Here is a 12,853-nt window from a genome sequence, read left to right on the forward strand (position 1 = left end):
AATATATCACTTTTTTTTCTACCACCTCAAGCATTTATCATTTATTTGTGTTAAGAATATTTTTTTCCTCATCTTTAAATTTTTTATTTTAAAATTGGGGGGTACAGTTCAGGGTTAGGTATACAAATATGCATTGTGCAGGTACCCTTGCTGATGAGGTGTGCCCCCCCCTTCCCCAGGCAGATTCCCACTACTGCCAATCCCACCTCCCTGCCCCCGCCCCCGCAGTTTCCCACTACTGTCAATCCTTTTCTTACAGTATTATAATAGTTGTTCTAATATATCACTTTTACATTAACATTCATAGTATGTTAGTAGCAGCTTTTTTGCAAGGCAGAATATTTTATAGTTAAATTGCCTAAAAAGTGGACAGCAAATTATCCTATGAATTGATTTAACATTTTGATTAAGCACACTTTAAATTTTAAGTATTTCTATTTCTTTGGCTGTGATTATTTTAAATATGTATATTTATGATATGTGCTGATAAAATGTCCGTTTCCTACTTTAACTAAAATGTTCTTACTTTGAAGGGAGCTAACATTCTATTGACGGATAATGGTCATGTGAAATTGGGTAAGTAAACGGGATTTTTTTCACATGCACAAATCTGTCTACAGCATAGTGTTTTCCATTGTAGGATCAGACTTTTCCTGGTCCAGTGTCTGGTCTGTGTATTTAGGTGGAAATCTCACCACAGGGCATATGTTACCTTTCTGTAGCCACTTCCTCTTCTCTTAAGCAGAGATGAAGTCTGGCCTTGCACATAAGATAGATGGGTTGTAAATATATTGTGAAAGAATATCGTCTGGGAATTAATTCACCTCTACACCCAGCAATGTGACTTCTAGTAAGAAATTGTACAAACTCATCTTGTAACCAAAAAATAAAACAAACAAATATCAAAAAATTGGCGACTCCAAAAAATCCTACATTCTTTATGTCAGCTTTTAAAATAAAATACAGAATTATTTATTCAGAAACACAGTTTAGATACTGAATGTTCCTTTATTCCAAACAGTAACTTATATTTCATTTTGTAACTTTTGATTGTTAAAGTTACTAAAAATTCAAAACCTAAATGACTGAATTTGAAAGGTTAAGACAGAACAAATGTTCTGTATAGTCGTTTTATGAACAAAGTCATATCTGTTAGGTTTTAAATGAAGTGTTTAGTAACAAATGAGACAATTATTTTGAATTATTTCTATAGGATAAATCAAAATTGTGAATGGTTTTATGAAAATATAAATAAAACTGTTGAACTATAGCTTACTGTAGAACTAATCAGACTTTAAAATATGTATCTAATAATCAGCATATGATAAAGTTTTCCTAAACAATCTCTAAATGTGGGAATAGCAGAAAAGATAAATTCTTTTCAGTTATCTACTGATTGCTTAGCAGTTTGATATTTTGCGCCAGTGTTATGTGCCTCACTGAAAGATATACTGTTTATGATATATTTTAACTTAGAAAGATTTAATAATATCATTATAAAACTAGAAAATATTACAACTCAAAAGTTATCTTAAAGAATGATAATAAATCACATAAAAATAAATTTCCTGATAGTGATTGATATTGTTACTAGAATGTATTGCTAAATTAGTTTGGGAATATTCTGTTTAGGTGTCTTTTCAAGCTACATGGATTTGCCAGTAGACTTAACTGGTTTATTTGATGTCAGTCATCACGGATATGTGGATAGTGAATAAAGTTATGATATTGATTAAAGATTTCTTCCAGTGATATTCCTGGAATTTTCAAGTCCTGGGAATTAGAAAGTATAATATTGATAAGTCTGGCAGTTTAGAGCTCTCACCTATCTCTTTCTCATTGGAGTTATCGCTTGTCATTTGATTTATGTGGGAACCTGTGGGAATTTATTTGGCTATGATGCACACCAACTACATTGTGGTATTTTAATGCTAGTCCATGCCAGGTGTAGTGGCTCACGCCAGTAATCTCAGTACTTTGGGAGGCTGAGACCAGTAGTTTGAGATCAGCCTGGACAATGTAGTGAGATCCCGTTTCTTTAAAAAAAAAAAATGTTTTTTTAAGTTAGCGAGGCATGGTGGAGTATGCCTGTAGCCCCAGCCACTCAGGAGGCTAAGATGGGAATAAGGATCACTTGAGCACAGGAGTTCAAGAATACAGTGAGCTGTGACTACACTATTGCACTCCAGCCTGGGCGACGGATCAAGACCCTGTCTCAAAAAAAAAAGACTAATTCATTGAAGTTAAAAATTTTAATGTGACTCTAGCCCAGGTTGACGGAGTGAGACCCAGTCTCTGGGAAAAAAAAAATTAATGTGATGTTTGAAAGTATCTCATACTTCTGTGAAATTAACTTATGAGTAATTATTAAAATTTATTCTCATATTGCCTTAAAAAATTTTATCTTCTCTCAGTTTTCTTTTCTAAATGTTTCTCATTTTTTTCGATAGCTGATTTTGGAGTATCTGCACAGATAACAGCTACAATTGCCAAACGGAAGTCTTTCATTGGCACACCATATTGGTAATTGTATTTTAATTGATACTTGATGTTTTGTTGTTCTATTATTATTGGATACAGCATTTCTAAAAAATAGACTGGTCAAAATGTTAGTACTAAGACAAATTAAGAAAAAAGTCATCCACAAGTAAAATAACTTAGGCATGTATGCTTGTGGATGACTGACATAGCCAAAGTATGTTCTATCATGTTATTTTTTGTTAAGCAGAAAAGGCTTTAAAGATTGATATAATCTGGTCACGGTTGGTTTTTGCCTATAATCTCAGCACTTTGGGAGGCTGAGGTGGGAGGATTGCTTGAGCCCAGGGTTTCTAGATCAGCCTAGGTAACAAAGGGAACCTTAAAGGCATCTTATTGCTACAAAAAAATAAAAAAATTAACCAGGCATGATGGCACATGCCTGTAGTCCCAGCCACTTGGGAGGCTGAGGTAGGCGATCACGTGAGCCCAAGAGTTTGAGGCTGCAGTGAGCTGTGATCGTGCCACTGCATTCCAGCCTGGGCGATAGAGTGAGACCCTAACTCAAAAAAATAAATAAATATAAAGATTGATGTGGCTTTCAGGAACCTTGATACAGTTCTGGCTTTGCTGGAAAGACCAACCTCTCTTGTTCCTACACATACCAAATGTATTCACAGATGCTTTCATCTTTCTTCACCTCTGTTTCCAGTATGTATTGTGATTAATCTTTCCCTCCTGCTGGGCTCATCAGCAGAGGTGCAGCACTAATTGTTACTGCCAATTTTTGGCATGAGGGTATGATATATACCATTTGACATCAGTTTGACCTTATCAAATATGTATTTTCAAAGTCAAATAGTGTTAAGAAAGCTTATAAGAAAAACTCTTCTAGTTGTATCTTCTGCTGTCTTTAGCATTATCCATCATTTTGTGTTATTATAGGTTAAGATCTTAGCTTCAGATCATCTTACCTTTCCAATGTGCTTGCTGAGTCCATTAATATACTATTATTATACTTCCTTGAAATTTTTCCCTGATTGTAATAATTTAATTTTTGATACACTTAGTTTTTTGTTGTTGAATCCGTTAACACTTCCTGTTCTGAAAGAAATGTTTTCCCCTATATAATTTTCCATACCATAAAGTCTGTCCAGTTATGTCAGCCTTATTTTTGGTTGGTTGGTTGGTTGATTGGTTGGTTTTGTCTTAAATTGTTGTTTTTCTGAAGTGCTCTTTCCCGGAGTCCCCTTCCCTCCTATTCCATCTGGACTGTTTATTCTGTAGCTCTTTTGAATATCTCTGCCCTATGTGTTTACCATCTTTAGCTTAGGTTTTCTTTTTCAGATTCCAGGGCTTTCTCTTTCATGATTTACTTTCTTTTTTTGTGTGTGTGAAACATGTTTTCATATCTTTCTGCATGGGGAGTAAAATTTTTGAGACTTTCCATGTCTAGCCTCGCCCATGAGTGGTCATTTGGGTGGGTTTAGGAGGCTAGGTTGGGATCTTTGAGGTATTACGCCAGTGTCATCTTTTCTGTGGTGCCCCTGAGAAGTGTTGCCATTAGATGCATGATAATTGAATGTATCCTCTGCCCCTATAATCATTCCTGGTGTTTTGATATTCCTTAGTGGTACACCTCAGAGTTTTTGGTTTTTGGTTGTTTTTACTTTTATTTATTGTATTTGGCATTTGTACTTTTCAGTCCAGAGATAGAGATTCATGTCGTTTCTGGGAAATTCTCTTATATTACTTCTTTGATAATTTCTTTGCTGTGTTTTTTCTGCTTTCTCTTTCTGAAATTCATTAGTTACACCTTAGACCACTGAGATTAATCCACTGACTTTTTTATATTCTCTCTCTCTTTTTTTTTTGGAGTCCGAGTCTCACTCTGTTGCCCAGGGTGGAGTGCAGTGGCACAATCACAGCTACCACAGCCTCAACCTACTGGGCTCGCACAGTCCTTCTGCCTCAGCCTTCCAAGTAGTTGGCACATGCCATCATGTCCTGCTACTTTTTTTGATTTATTGTAGAGACAGGGTCTTGCCATGTTGCCCAGGCTGGTTTTGAACTCCTGGACTCAGGCGATCCTCTTGCCTCAGCCTCCCAAAGTGCTGGGATTACAGGCATGAGCCACCATGCCCAGCCTTATTTTCTCTCCCTTTTAAAAGTATTTATTGCTCATTCTCTAAGAGTTCCTCAACTTTTTACATTCATACTTTCATGATGAAGGCTTCCCTCAGATTTCTCATAATCCTTATATTTTGGTTCACATTGAAGAGCAAGACACTGAAAACTGATTTGTAACTGTGCATGGGAGGTAGGATGTGAACCTGGTTGTTAGGTCCTAGAACAGGTCAAGTGAAGGAAGCCAGGAACTCGCTGTTCTGCACACACTCTTCTCCTCAGTCTTGGCCTCTACCTTCTACCCCTTCCTTCTTTGTTCCTTGTATGTTGAAGTCTGAATCCTGTCTTGTGTGTCTTTATCCTTATCTGATGGGAAGAGGGAGGGGTCTTAATGAATGAGAGCAGTATCTGGGGGATTGTTGACACTTTAATATTTCTCTTTTCAACCCAACTTCAGCCCTACTTTTGCAGCTTTTTAACCCTAACTTGTCAGCATTTCTGGGATTCTTTGAGACTAGCTGGTTTCTGTTCTTTTTCTCAGCACCCTCTTAGGGTTGCCTTGCCTCCTGTGATGCGTCTTGTACTATTTTCCTGTCTGTTATGGTTCTAAATAAAATGTGTCTCCCAGATTTTTCAAAAATGGTATATGTGTTTTGTATTTTTCTTGTTCTCCTCTTTATTGTTTGGGGCTGATTTCTATCTTTCTACATACCCTATCTTCTCAATCTTACTTTAGACATCTGGAGGAACTCTCTCATTGAACCTCCAAGTTTAGCCTGACACTGTACCGATATTCACTAGATGTTTATTGATGGTGACTGATCTCCAACTCCAGTTACAGAGATTAAAAACTGATGCCATTTCTCTTACACTAGAGTGGGCAGTATCTTGGTAACATGTGAAATTGTGAATTGGATAAACTTAATTTTCGGAGCACTTTATCTGTATTTCCTCTCTATATCTGTTTTTCCCACCTAAACTCTTGGGATATAGAATCTTGATATCTCTTTCAAAGTAATTAGGTTGGCAGTTATTTTTAAAAGTCTGCTGAAGTAGCAATTCTCAAAATAAAATGTACCCTAAACATTTTATTTCAATTTCAGACCCTGATGCACATTTATTCAACAATCTTTTGATACAGCACAAGACCTTTTCTTTGAGTGGATCATTTATTAGAGTTCCACGTTAGTAGTGCAAACCACACCCATAATGCATCAACATTTCCCACTCTGTGTTTTCTAAGATGTAGTGAGAATTTAAACTTGCAAATCATGGAATTTTTCCCCCTTTGGTCTATTGAGGTATATTTACCCTTACAGGAGTACAATTTTATAAATATTGAGAAACTTGTATGCTGTGGTGATGAGAAACACCACCACAATCAAAATGAAACAGATTAGTGTCATCAAAAAAATTTCCTTTTGTCCATTGTTAGTAAATTGTCTCCCCCACCTTAGCCTCTTGTAACCCCAATCTGATTTCTGTTTCTGTAATTTTGCCTTTTCCGTGAATGTCATACAAATGGAATCTTGTGGTCTGTAACCTTCCCAGTCTTTTAAAGTTGTCATGTTCTTACCTAATTTGTCTGGATTTCTTTACTTTTCTTTGGAAATTTGTCTTTAACAGGTTTTTCTAACTCATTCACTAATTTTTTAACCTTCATAATAAATCCATCTTCATCATATTTAACTAAATTATGGATTTACAATAGCAAATAACTGAAATAAAACAAATTTAGAGAGAAACCCACTTGACTGAAAAGCAGCACACCTTAGCTGGTAGAAGTAGAAGTGTGCTAGCTGGGATTTATCCTTGTGTTTTATGGAGGAATCAGCCTCAGCGCATGAGGTGAGCTGGTTACGGGAGGTGAGTTAAGAGCATTGCACCTGTGTGCAGTAAAATATCATCAGACATACTTTAAATTAACTTTTCTGATGATGATTTTAAGTTTTCATAAGAGCTCCTTTCAAATGAAAAAAATTTCATGACCAAGCATTTTGAAAGTTAGTTTTTTGTTTTTACGTTTACTGACTTACTTATTGTTCCTGAAATCATACCAGGAAGAAAAATGTATATTTGTAAGGCCACCTTTTTAAATTGCTCTTGATGTTGAAAAGTTGATGTTTATCTCAATCCATTACTTTTAAAAACTATTGTTTAGAACGTGTGTTACTCTTGTGATGGATGCACTGAAGGCCCTGAGCTGACCATACTGTGGTATAACAGTGTTGCAGTTTACACGTGGACCCACATCTACACATACAAACAGAAAATATATATCCAAAAAGTTAAATTCTGTATGAACAAACACAGAATTGGGGGAAAAGGGAAAATATTACCTTTAAAATCCAAATTTTATTTAAAAGATAAAACTTACTGCTTACAATTAAAAAATTTTGTATTTGAAAATTAATTACTTAAATCAGTCAAGTAGAAATTTATAGATGTATAATTAAAATAAGACTAGCAGAGTTAAAAGAAACAAAATTACTGAATTTGGGTAATTTTCTTCTGAATATATACATTTGTCAAAAGTAAACCTCGTTTATGTAACGTTTCCATTATTGTAATCAAACTGAAAAAATTTCAAATAAGTTTGTAGTAAATATGAATTAAATACTAAATATGAATGTTATTGGTGCCCCACAGAATAATTGTGGTGAGGTAAAAACAGGCCAGATTGCAGATTTTTGCTATAAGAGAGTAGAGCTAAAAATTATAGATTATTTATTGCAAATGTTATTTCTTTATAGAATTTTGCATGTACAGTGAACAGATTGGGGTGTAGATGAATTTTGGGCCTATTGCTCTATTATAATTACGTATCTCTTAGGAAGTAGTATAACACAGTAACAAAGGAGGGGCTTGGGATGTAGGGTCTTATCCGATGTCAAAACCTTGGAAAGGGTGGGCCTTTTATGTACTACATATTTATTTTTCAAAAATCAAGGCCTGAATAGGTTGTAATTTAGATAGTGTTAATTCCATGTGCCAGTCGTGGAGCATGAAGGAAAATACAATAAACAGGTTTTTCTCTTCTGGAATATTTCTTACAGGATGGCTCCAGAAGTGGCAGCTGTTGAGAGGAAAGGGGGGTATAATCAGCTGTGCGATCTCTGGGCAGTAGGGATCACGGCCATAGAACTTGCCGAGCTGCAGCCTCCTATGTTTGACCTGCACCCAATGAGGTCAGTGTGTCATAGCTAAAGAATCCTATGCTTAAATGAGTTTTTTCCCCCTCTTAGTATTACTTATTATGGCACAAACACATATGAGTTTCTTAGCCTTGCTTTGCCTTATTTGGGAATACCTAGTTATAGAATTTGTATTATGTCTTAAAATGTGAAATATTAAAATGCTGTGTAATGACTTGTTGATTTTTCAGAGCATTATTTCTAATGACAAAAAGCAACTTTCAGCCTCCTAAACTAAAGGATAAAATGAAGTGGTAAGTATTTTTGTGTTATTTACTTTTATAGTGAGATGAACAAAAAAAAAGAATTGAAATGTAAAAGTGTAATTTTCAAAATTTTTCAGGTCAAATAGTTTTCATCATTTTGTGAAAATGGCACTTACCAAAAATCCAAAAAAAAGACCTAATGCTGAAAAGTTATTACAGGTATTAATTTTCCCCTATATGCATATATTTTTGAAATCATGTCATTCAATAAGATTTCTAAAAAGTGTTCTGTATGATATTTTATTTGTATAGCACCCTTTTGTCACACAACCTTTGACACGTTCTTTGGCAATTGAGCTGTTGGACAAAGTGAATAATCCAGATCATTCCACTTACCATGATTTTGATGATGATGATCCTGAGGTAAGAATTGTTTTTACCAACTGGAGAGAGAGAGAGTAGATCTCAAAATCAAGATTTTGGATTTCTGGGTCTGGTTTAAGTAAAAAAGCTCTTGTGAAAATAGTTAATCCTTTGACTTTATCTATTCTGGGAAATTATGTGCTAGATTTTCTTTTGATTGGCTACTTGTAGGTGACTCTTGTCTGAAAATGGCAAAGGCAGATCATTTAGTCCATAAATTACCATAGTAATTTCAAAATAATCATTTTAGATGAAGTTGCCAAATAAATCATCCACTGTAAAAGGGAATACAAATGGGAAGCAGCTAAACAAGATGTTAGAATATTCAAAATTCCTCTAGTTTGCTTCTCAAAAAGAATCCTCAACCAGGTGTTCGTGCCCGTCAATCCCAGTGTTTTGGGAGACCAAGACTGGAAGATGGCTTGAGGCTAGGAGTCAGAGACCAACCTGGACTACACAGGGAAACCCCATCACCACACACAAAAAAATTACTCAAGTGTGGTTGTGTACACTGGTAGTCTCAGCTACTCAGGAGGCTGAGGTGGAAGGATTGCTTGAGCCCAGGATTTTAAAACTACAGTGAGCTGAATCACACTGGGTGATGGAGCAAGAACTTTTCTCTTAAACATAAAGAGTCTTCATGTTATACTTCATGAATTGTTAGAGGTCAGTAGGAAGTATAGGCCTGATTTTGCTGATGACTAGAATACTACTTATCCACGATGGAAATGTTACAAGTGAGCCAGTATAGTTGTTAGAGAATAAAATAGCCCTACTATGACAGAAGCCTTGATAGTAATGCAAGCTTCACTTCTGTTAGAAATTTGACATTCCTAGCATAGCTAGTAGTTGTAGCAGCTAAGATAAACGGTATATGTGTTGTGGCAGAATTCTGTTGTTAGGTCTGTAACAGAACAGCCTTGAACTCTGCTGGCTTTTTGGAAGGCACTTATAAATGTTGGAATTTCAAACTGATGATATTGAAGGAATATCTCAGCAGTTAAAAAGGTGGTCACAGATAGGCTTAAATCAGAGAGAACCTATCAACTCAGCACTGTTCTAACTTGCCATCTTTATATAACTCTGACAAATCCTTTTGTGGCCGGGTGCAGTGGCTCAAGCCTGTAATCTCAGCACTTTGGGAGGCCGAGGTAAGAGGATTACTTGAGCCCAGGGGTTCAAGACCAGCCTTGACAACTTGGTAAGACCTTGTCTCTACAATAAATCAAAAAATTAACCGGGCATGGTAGCTTGTACCTATAGTTCCGCTGTTTGGAAGGCTGAGGCGGAAGGATCACCTGAGCCGCTGGGGTTGCTGTGAACGTGCCACTACACTCCAGTTTGGGTGACAGAGTGAGACTCTGACTCAAAAAAAAAAGTCTGGAAAAGGAGCTTGGAGCATAAAAACTTAAGAAATGTAATATATTATTGACCTTATACTTGTACTAGGGAGAAAGTTATTTTTTGTTGTTTTGCTTGATTTTGTTTGCTAAAAACTTAACTTTAATAAACTCTTCTACTCTTATTTGGTATGTAGGCAGTCCTTGATTTGCACAGTAGTATGAGACTGTAAAAATGACCATATAAGCTGAAAGCCCTACAAAGCAATCTTGATAATCAGTGGGAAAAATTATAATTTTTTGATGACCTTTAAAATTTTTTGTCAGGGCATTATAAACTCTGTTACTGTCAGTTATAAATGTATAGGAAAGTGAATAAATAGCAAAAACTATTATTTATTTACAGTACAATATAAATATTGGGACCATTGAGAATCAAAGTGTTTCATTTTTTGTTAAAAAATTTATCCTGGGCGGTGTGCAATGACTCACACCTGTGATCCCAGCACTTTGGGAGATGAAGATGGGAGGATTACTTGAGCCTAGGAGTTAGGCATCATAGCAAGACCTTTTCTCTATAAAAAATTAGCTGGAGTGGTGGCATACACCTGCAGTACCAGCTACTTAGGTTCCTGAGGCAGATGATTGCCTTAGCCTAGGGTCAAGGCTACAATGAGTCATGATCATGCCACTATACTCCAGCCTAGGCAACAGAGTGAGACCATGTCTTAAAAAAAAAAGAAAATATTTATCATGCTGATTGTTAACTTGTCTAGTGGTATCCTTACTGAGTAGGTTGTATTGAACTTGCCTTTTCATCATATAACTAACACAGAGAAATATTTTTTCTATGTCTTGGCAAATTGTCATATTCCTTTCTAATGTTCCTCTCTAGTCATGATCATAATGTGTCTCTTATTTACATAGTGATTTGTGGACTGAAAGCTAGCAATGAAATTTGTACTTAATGCAGTTACAGTTAATATACTGTGATAACTGAGGTTTGAACTATGTAGGGAACTGGTGTTATTTAACTGAAGTATGGGAACTGAAATGCATGTATAACAAAACTGCAAAACAAGGACTGCCTGTATTCTTTTCAGTGCACTAAATGCTGTGCTGTTGTCTATTACCTTATCCTATTTACTTGTCAAACTGAATTACAACATCCTTTTAAAACAAATATAGAAGCAATCTGGAATGAAAATTCTTCAGAAGCTGCCACATGTAGCAGAAAAAAATTCATCTGTCTTATCAAGACAGTGTTGTTGGGATTATAATTATAAATTGTTATAAATCTCTGTGATAAATAAGCAAAAGTAATAAAAGAATCAAGTTATTTCAAGGGTGGGATGGGGACAGGGTGGTGCTTTTCTTCTCACCATAGAATTTCCTAGAGAAATTCATAATTTTTTTTTTATTTACAAATGATTTAGAGTTGAAATTCCTAAGCACAGTGTTGTCACTCAAATTGGGGATGTGTCTAACTAGTATTTTAGCACATGCTATGATATTCAAACTGTTATGTGGATACTCTTAAAAATATTTAGCACATCTACTAAATATACTATAGTTTCAATTTTTTTAGAGGTCATACACTAGTGGAAGAAAGTTTGAGTTTTTAAATGTTGAATTCCCATGTAATTTCTCTTTCAGAAATAATTACACATTGGCATGATTGTGATTCTGATTTTTGTTTAATATAATTTTCTTCTTCTGCATGTTAACACATTTACTGTGTACAGCATGATACAATTTAATAATTTTATGGCTATACCATTTAAACTGGGAAAGTAAAACTGTTCTCACAGATAATCATGGGTTTCATCTATATTCGCTGGGAATCTGTGTGACTAACCTGTGTAATACCTGTTTTTGTTTCATTTGTCATGATAGATTTGATAAAAAAGGCCTAGGTTTTTCTCAGCTCTGTGGCTATCTAGTTGGATGCCCTGTCACTTAAATTTTGAGTCTCGGCTTCCTCATCTACAAAATGAAGAGTGATACTTGTCTCATGAATTTATTTTGAAGATTCAACATTAAGATGCATGAAAACACTTTATAAACTGCAAGCACTATATACACGTGTAAAGTCTGAATACCTCATTTTGAAATTACTTTTTGCTGCTGTTTCACCATCCTAAGTATTTTTAATAAAGGGCTCTTTTAGATTTGTGCGTTTTTATTTCCTGAGATGTACATATACTGGGAATAGTTAACTTGGGTTCTGTTCTTGATCTGCCTTGTAGAATTTAAAAATAGAGCTCAATGTTTAGAATTTCATTTTCCACGAATTTAGGTCTAAGAGTATATCTCCTTCAAAGGTAGTAGCTTCAGAGGAACTCATTGTGTGCTGCAGTACCTACATGAAATAGTGCCAGCTGAGACCTTGGAGTGTTTACGATGGAATTGCAAAAGGTTTTCAAATAGGGCCTCTTTTACTTCTGAAGGTTGGAGGAATGTCCATGAATTAACAGCACATAGAATAACTTATCTCCATTCCACTCACCTTCAGAATATTTCTGTATTAAGGTAGCAGTGTACTTAGATTTTTGTTTTTTTGTTTTTTGAGTCAAAGTCTCACTCTCTCACCCAGGCTGGACTGCAGTAGCATGATCATAGCTCACTGTAGCGTCTACCTCCTGGGTTCAGGTGATCCTTCCACTTCAGCCTCCTGAATAGCTGGAACCACAGGTACATGCCACCACATTTGACTAATTTTTTTTTAATGTTTTTGTAGAGTCGAGGTCTCACTGTGTTGCCCAGGCTGCTCTCAAACTCCTGGGCTCAAGCAGTCCTTCTACCACGGCCTCCTAAAGTGTTGGGATTACAGCCATGAAGTCACCGGACCTGGCCTCAGAATTATTTTAATAAAGTAAAAGTAGCCGGGCTTGGTGGCTCAGCCTGTAATCCTGCACCTTGGGAGGCTGAGGTGAGTGGATTGCCTGAGCCCGCGGGTTTGAGACCCGCCTAGGCAACTTGGCGAGACCTCATCTCTACAATAAATAAAAAAAAATTAGCCGGGCGTGGTAGCGTGCACCTGTAGTTCCAGCTACTTGGAAGGCTGAGGCGGAAGGATCGCTGG

General features: G+C 36.0%; 1 protein-coding gene across 2 annotated transcripts in view; it reads left to right on the plus strand.

Moving 5' to 3' along the window:
- The window catches only part of MAP4K3 (mitogen-activated protein kinase kinase kinase kinase 3), a 127,989-nt gene that overhangs the window by 49,495 nt on the left and 65,641 nt on the right, over positions 1–12,853 (plus strand). For both annotated transcript variants that reach the window (XM_008072534.2, XM_021706171.1), the window contains 6 exons: positions 534–576; positions 2,451–2,523; positions 7,662–7,793; positions 7,991–8,053; positions 8,143–8,224; positions 8,318–8,428. In XM_008072534.2, coding sequence (XP_008070725.1) covers positions 534–576; positions 2,451–2,523; positions 7,662–7,793; positions 7,991–8,053; positions 8,143–8,224; positions 8,318–8,428 — 504 coding nt within the window. The remainder of the gene's footprint in view (positions 1–533; positions 577–2,450; positions 2,524–7,661; positions 7,794–7,990; positions 8,054–8,142; positions 8,225–8,317; positions 8,429–12,853) is intronic.

This window comes from Carlito syrichta, unplaced genomic scaffold (assembly GCF_000164805.1).
Source record: "Carlito syrichta isolate Samal-C Ts95f unplaced genomic scaffold, Tarsius_syrichta-2.0.1 Scaffold315330, whole genome shotgun sequence".
In the NCBI taxonomy this organism is placed as follows: Eukaryota; Metazoa; Chordata; class Mammalia; order Primates; family Tarsiidae; genus Carlito; species Carlito syrichta.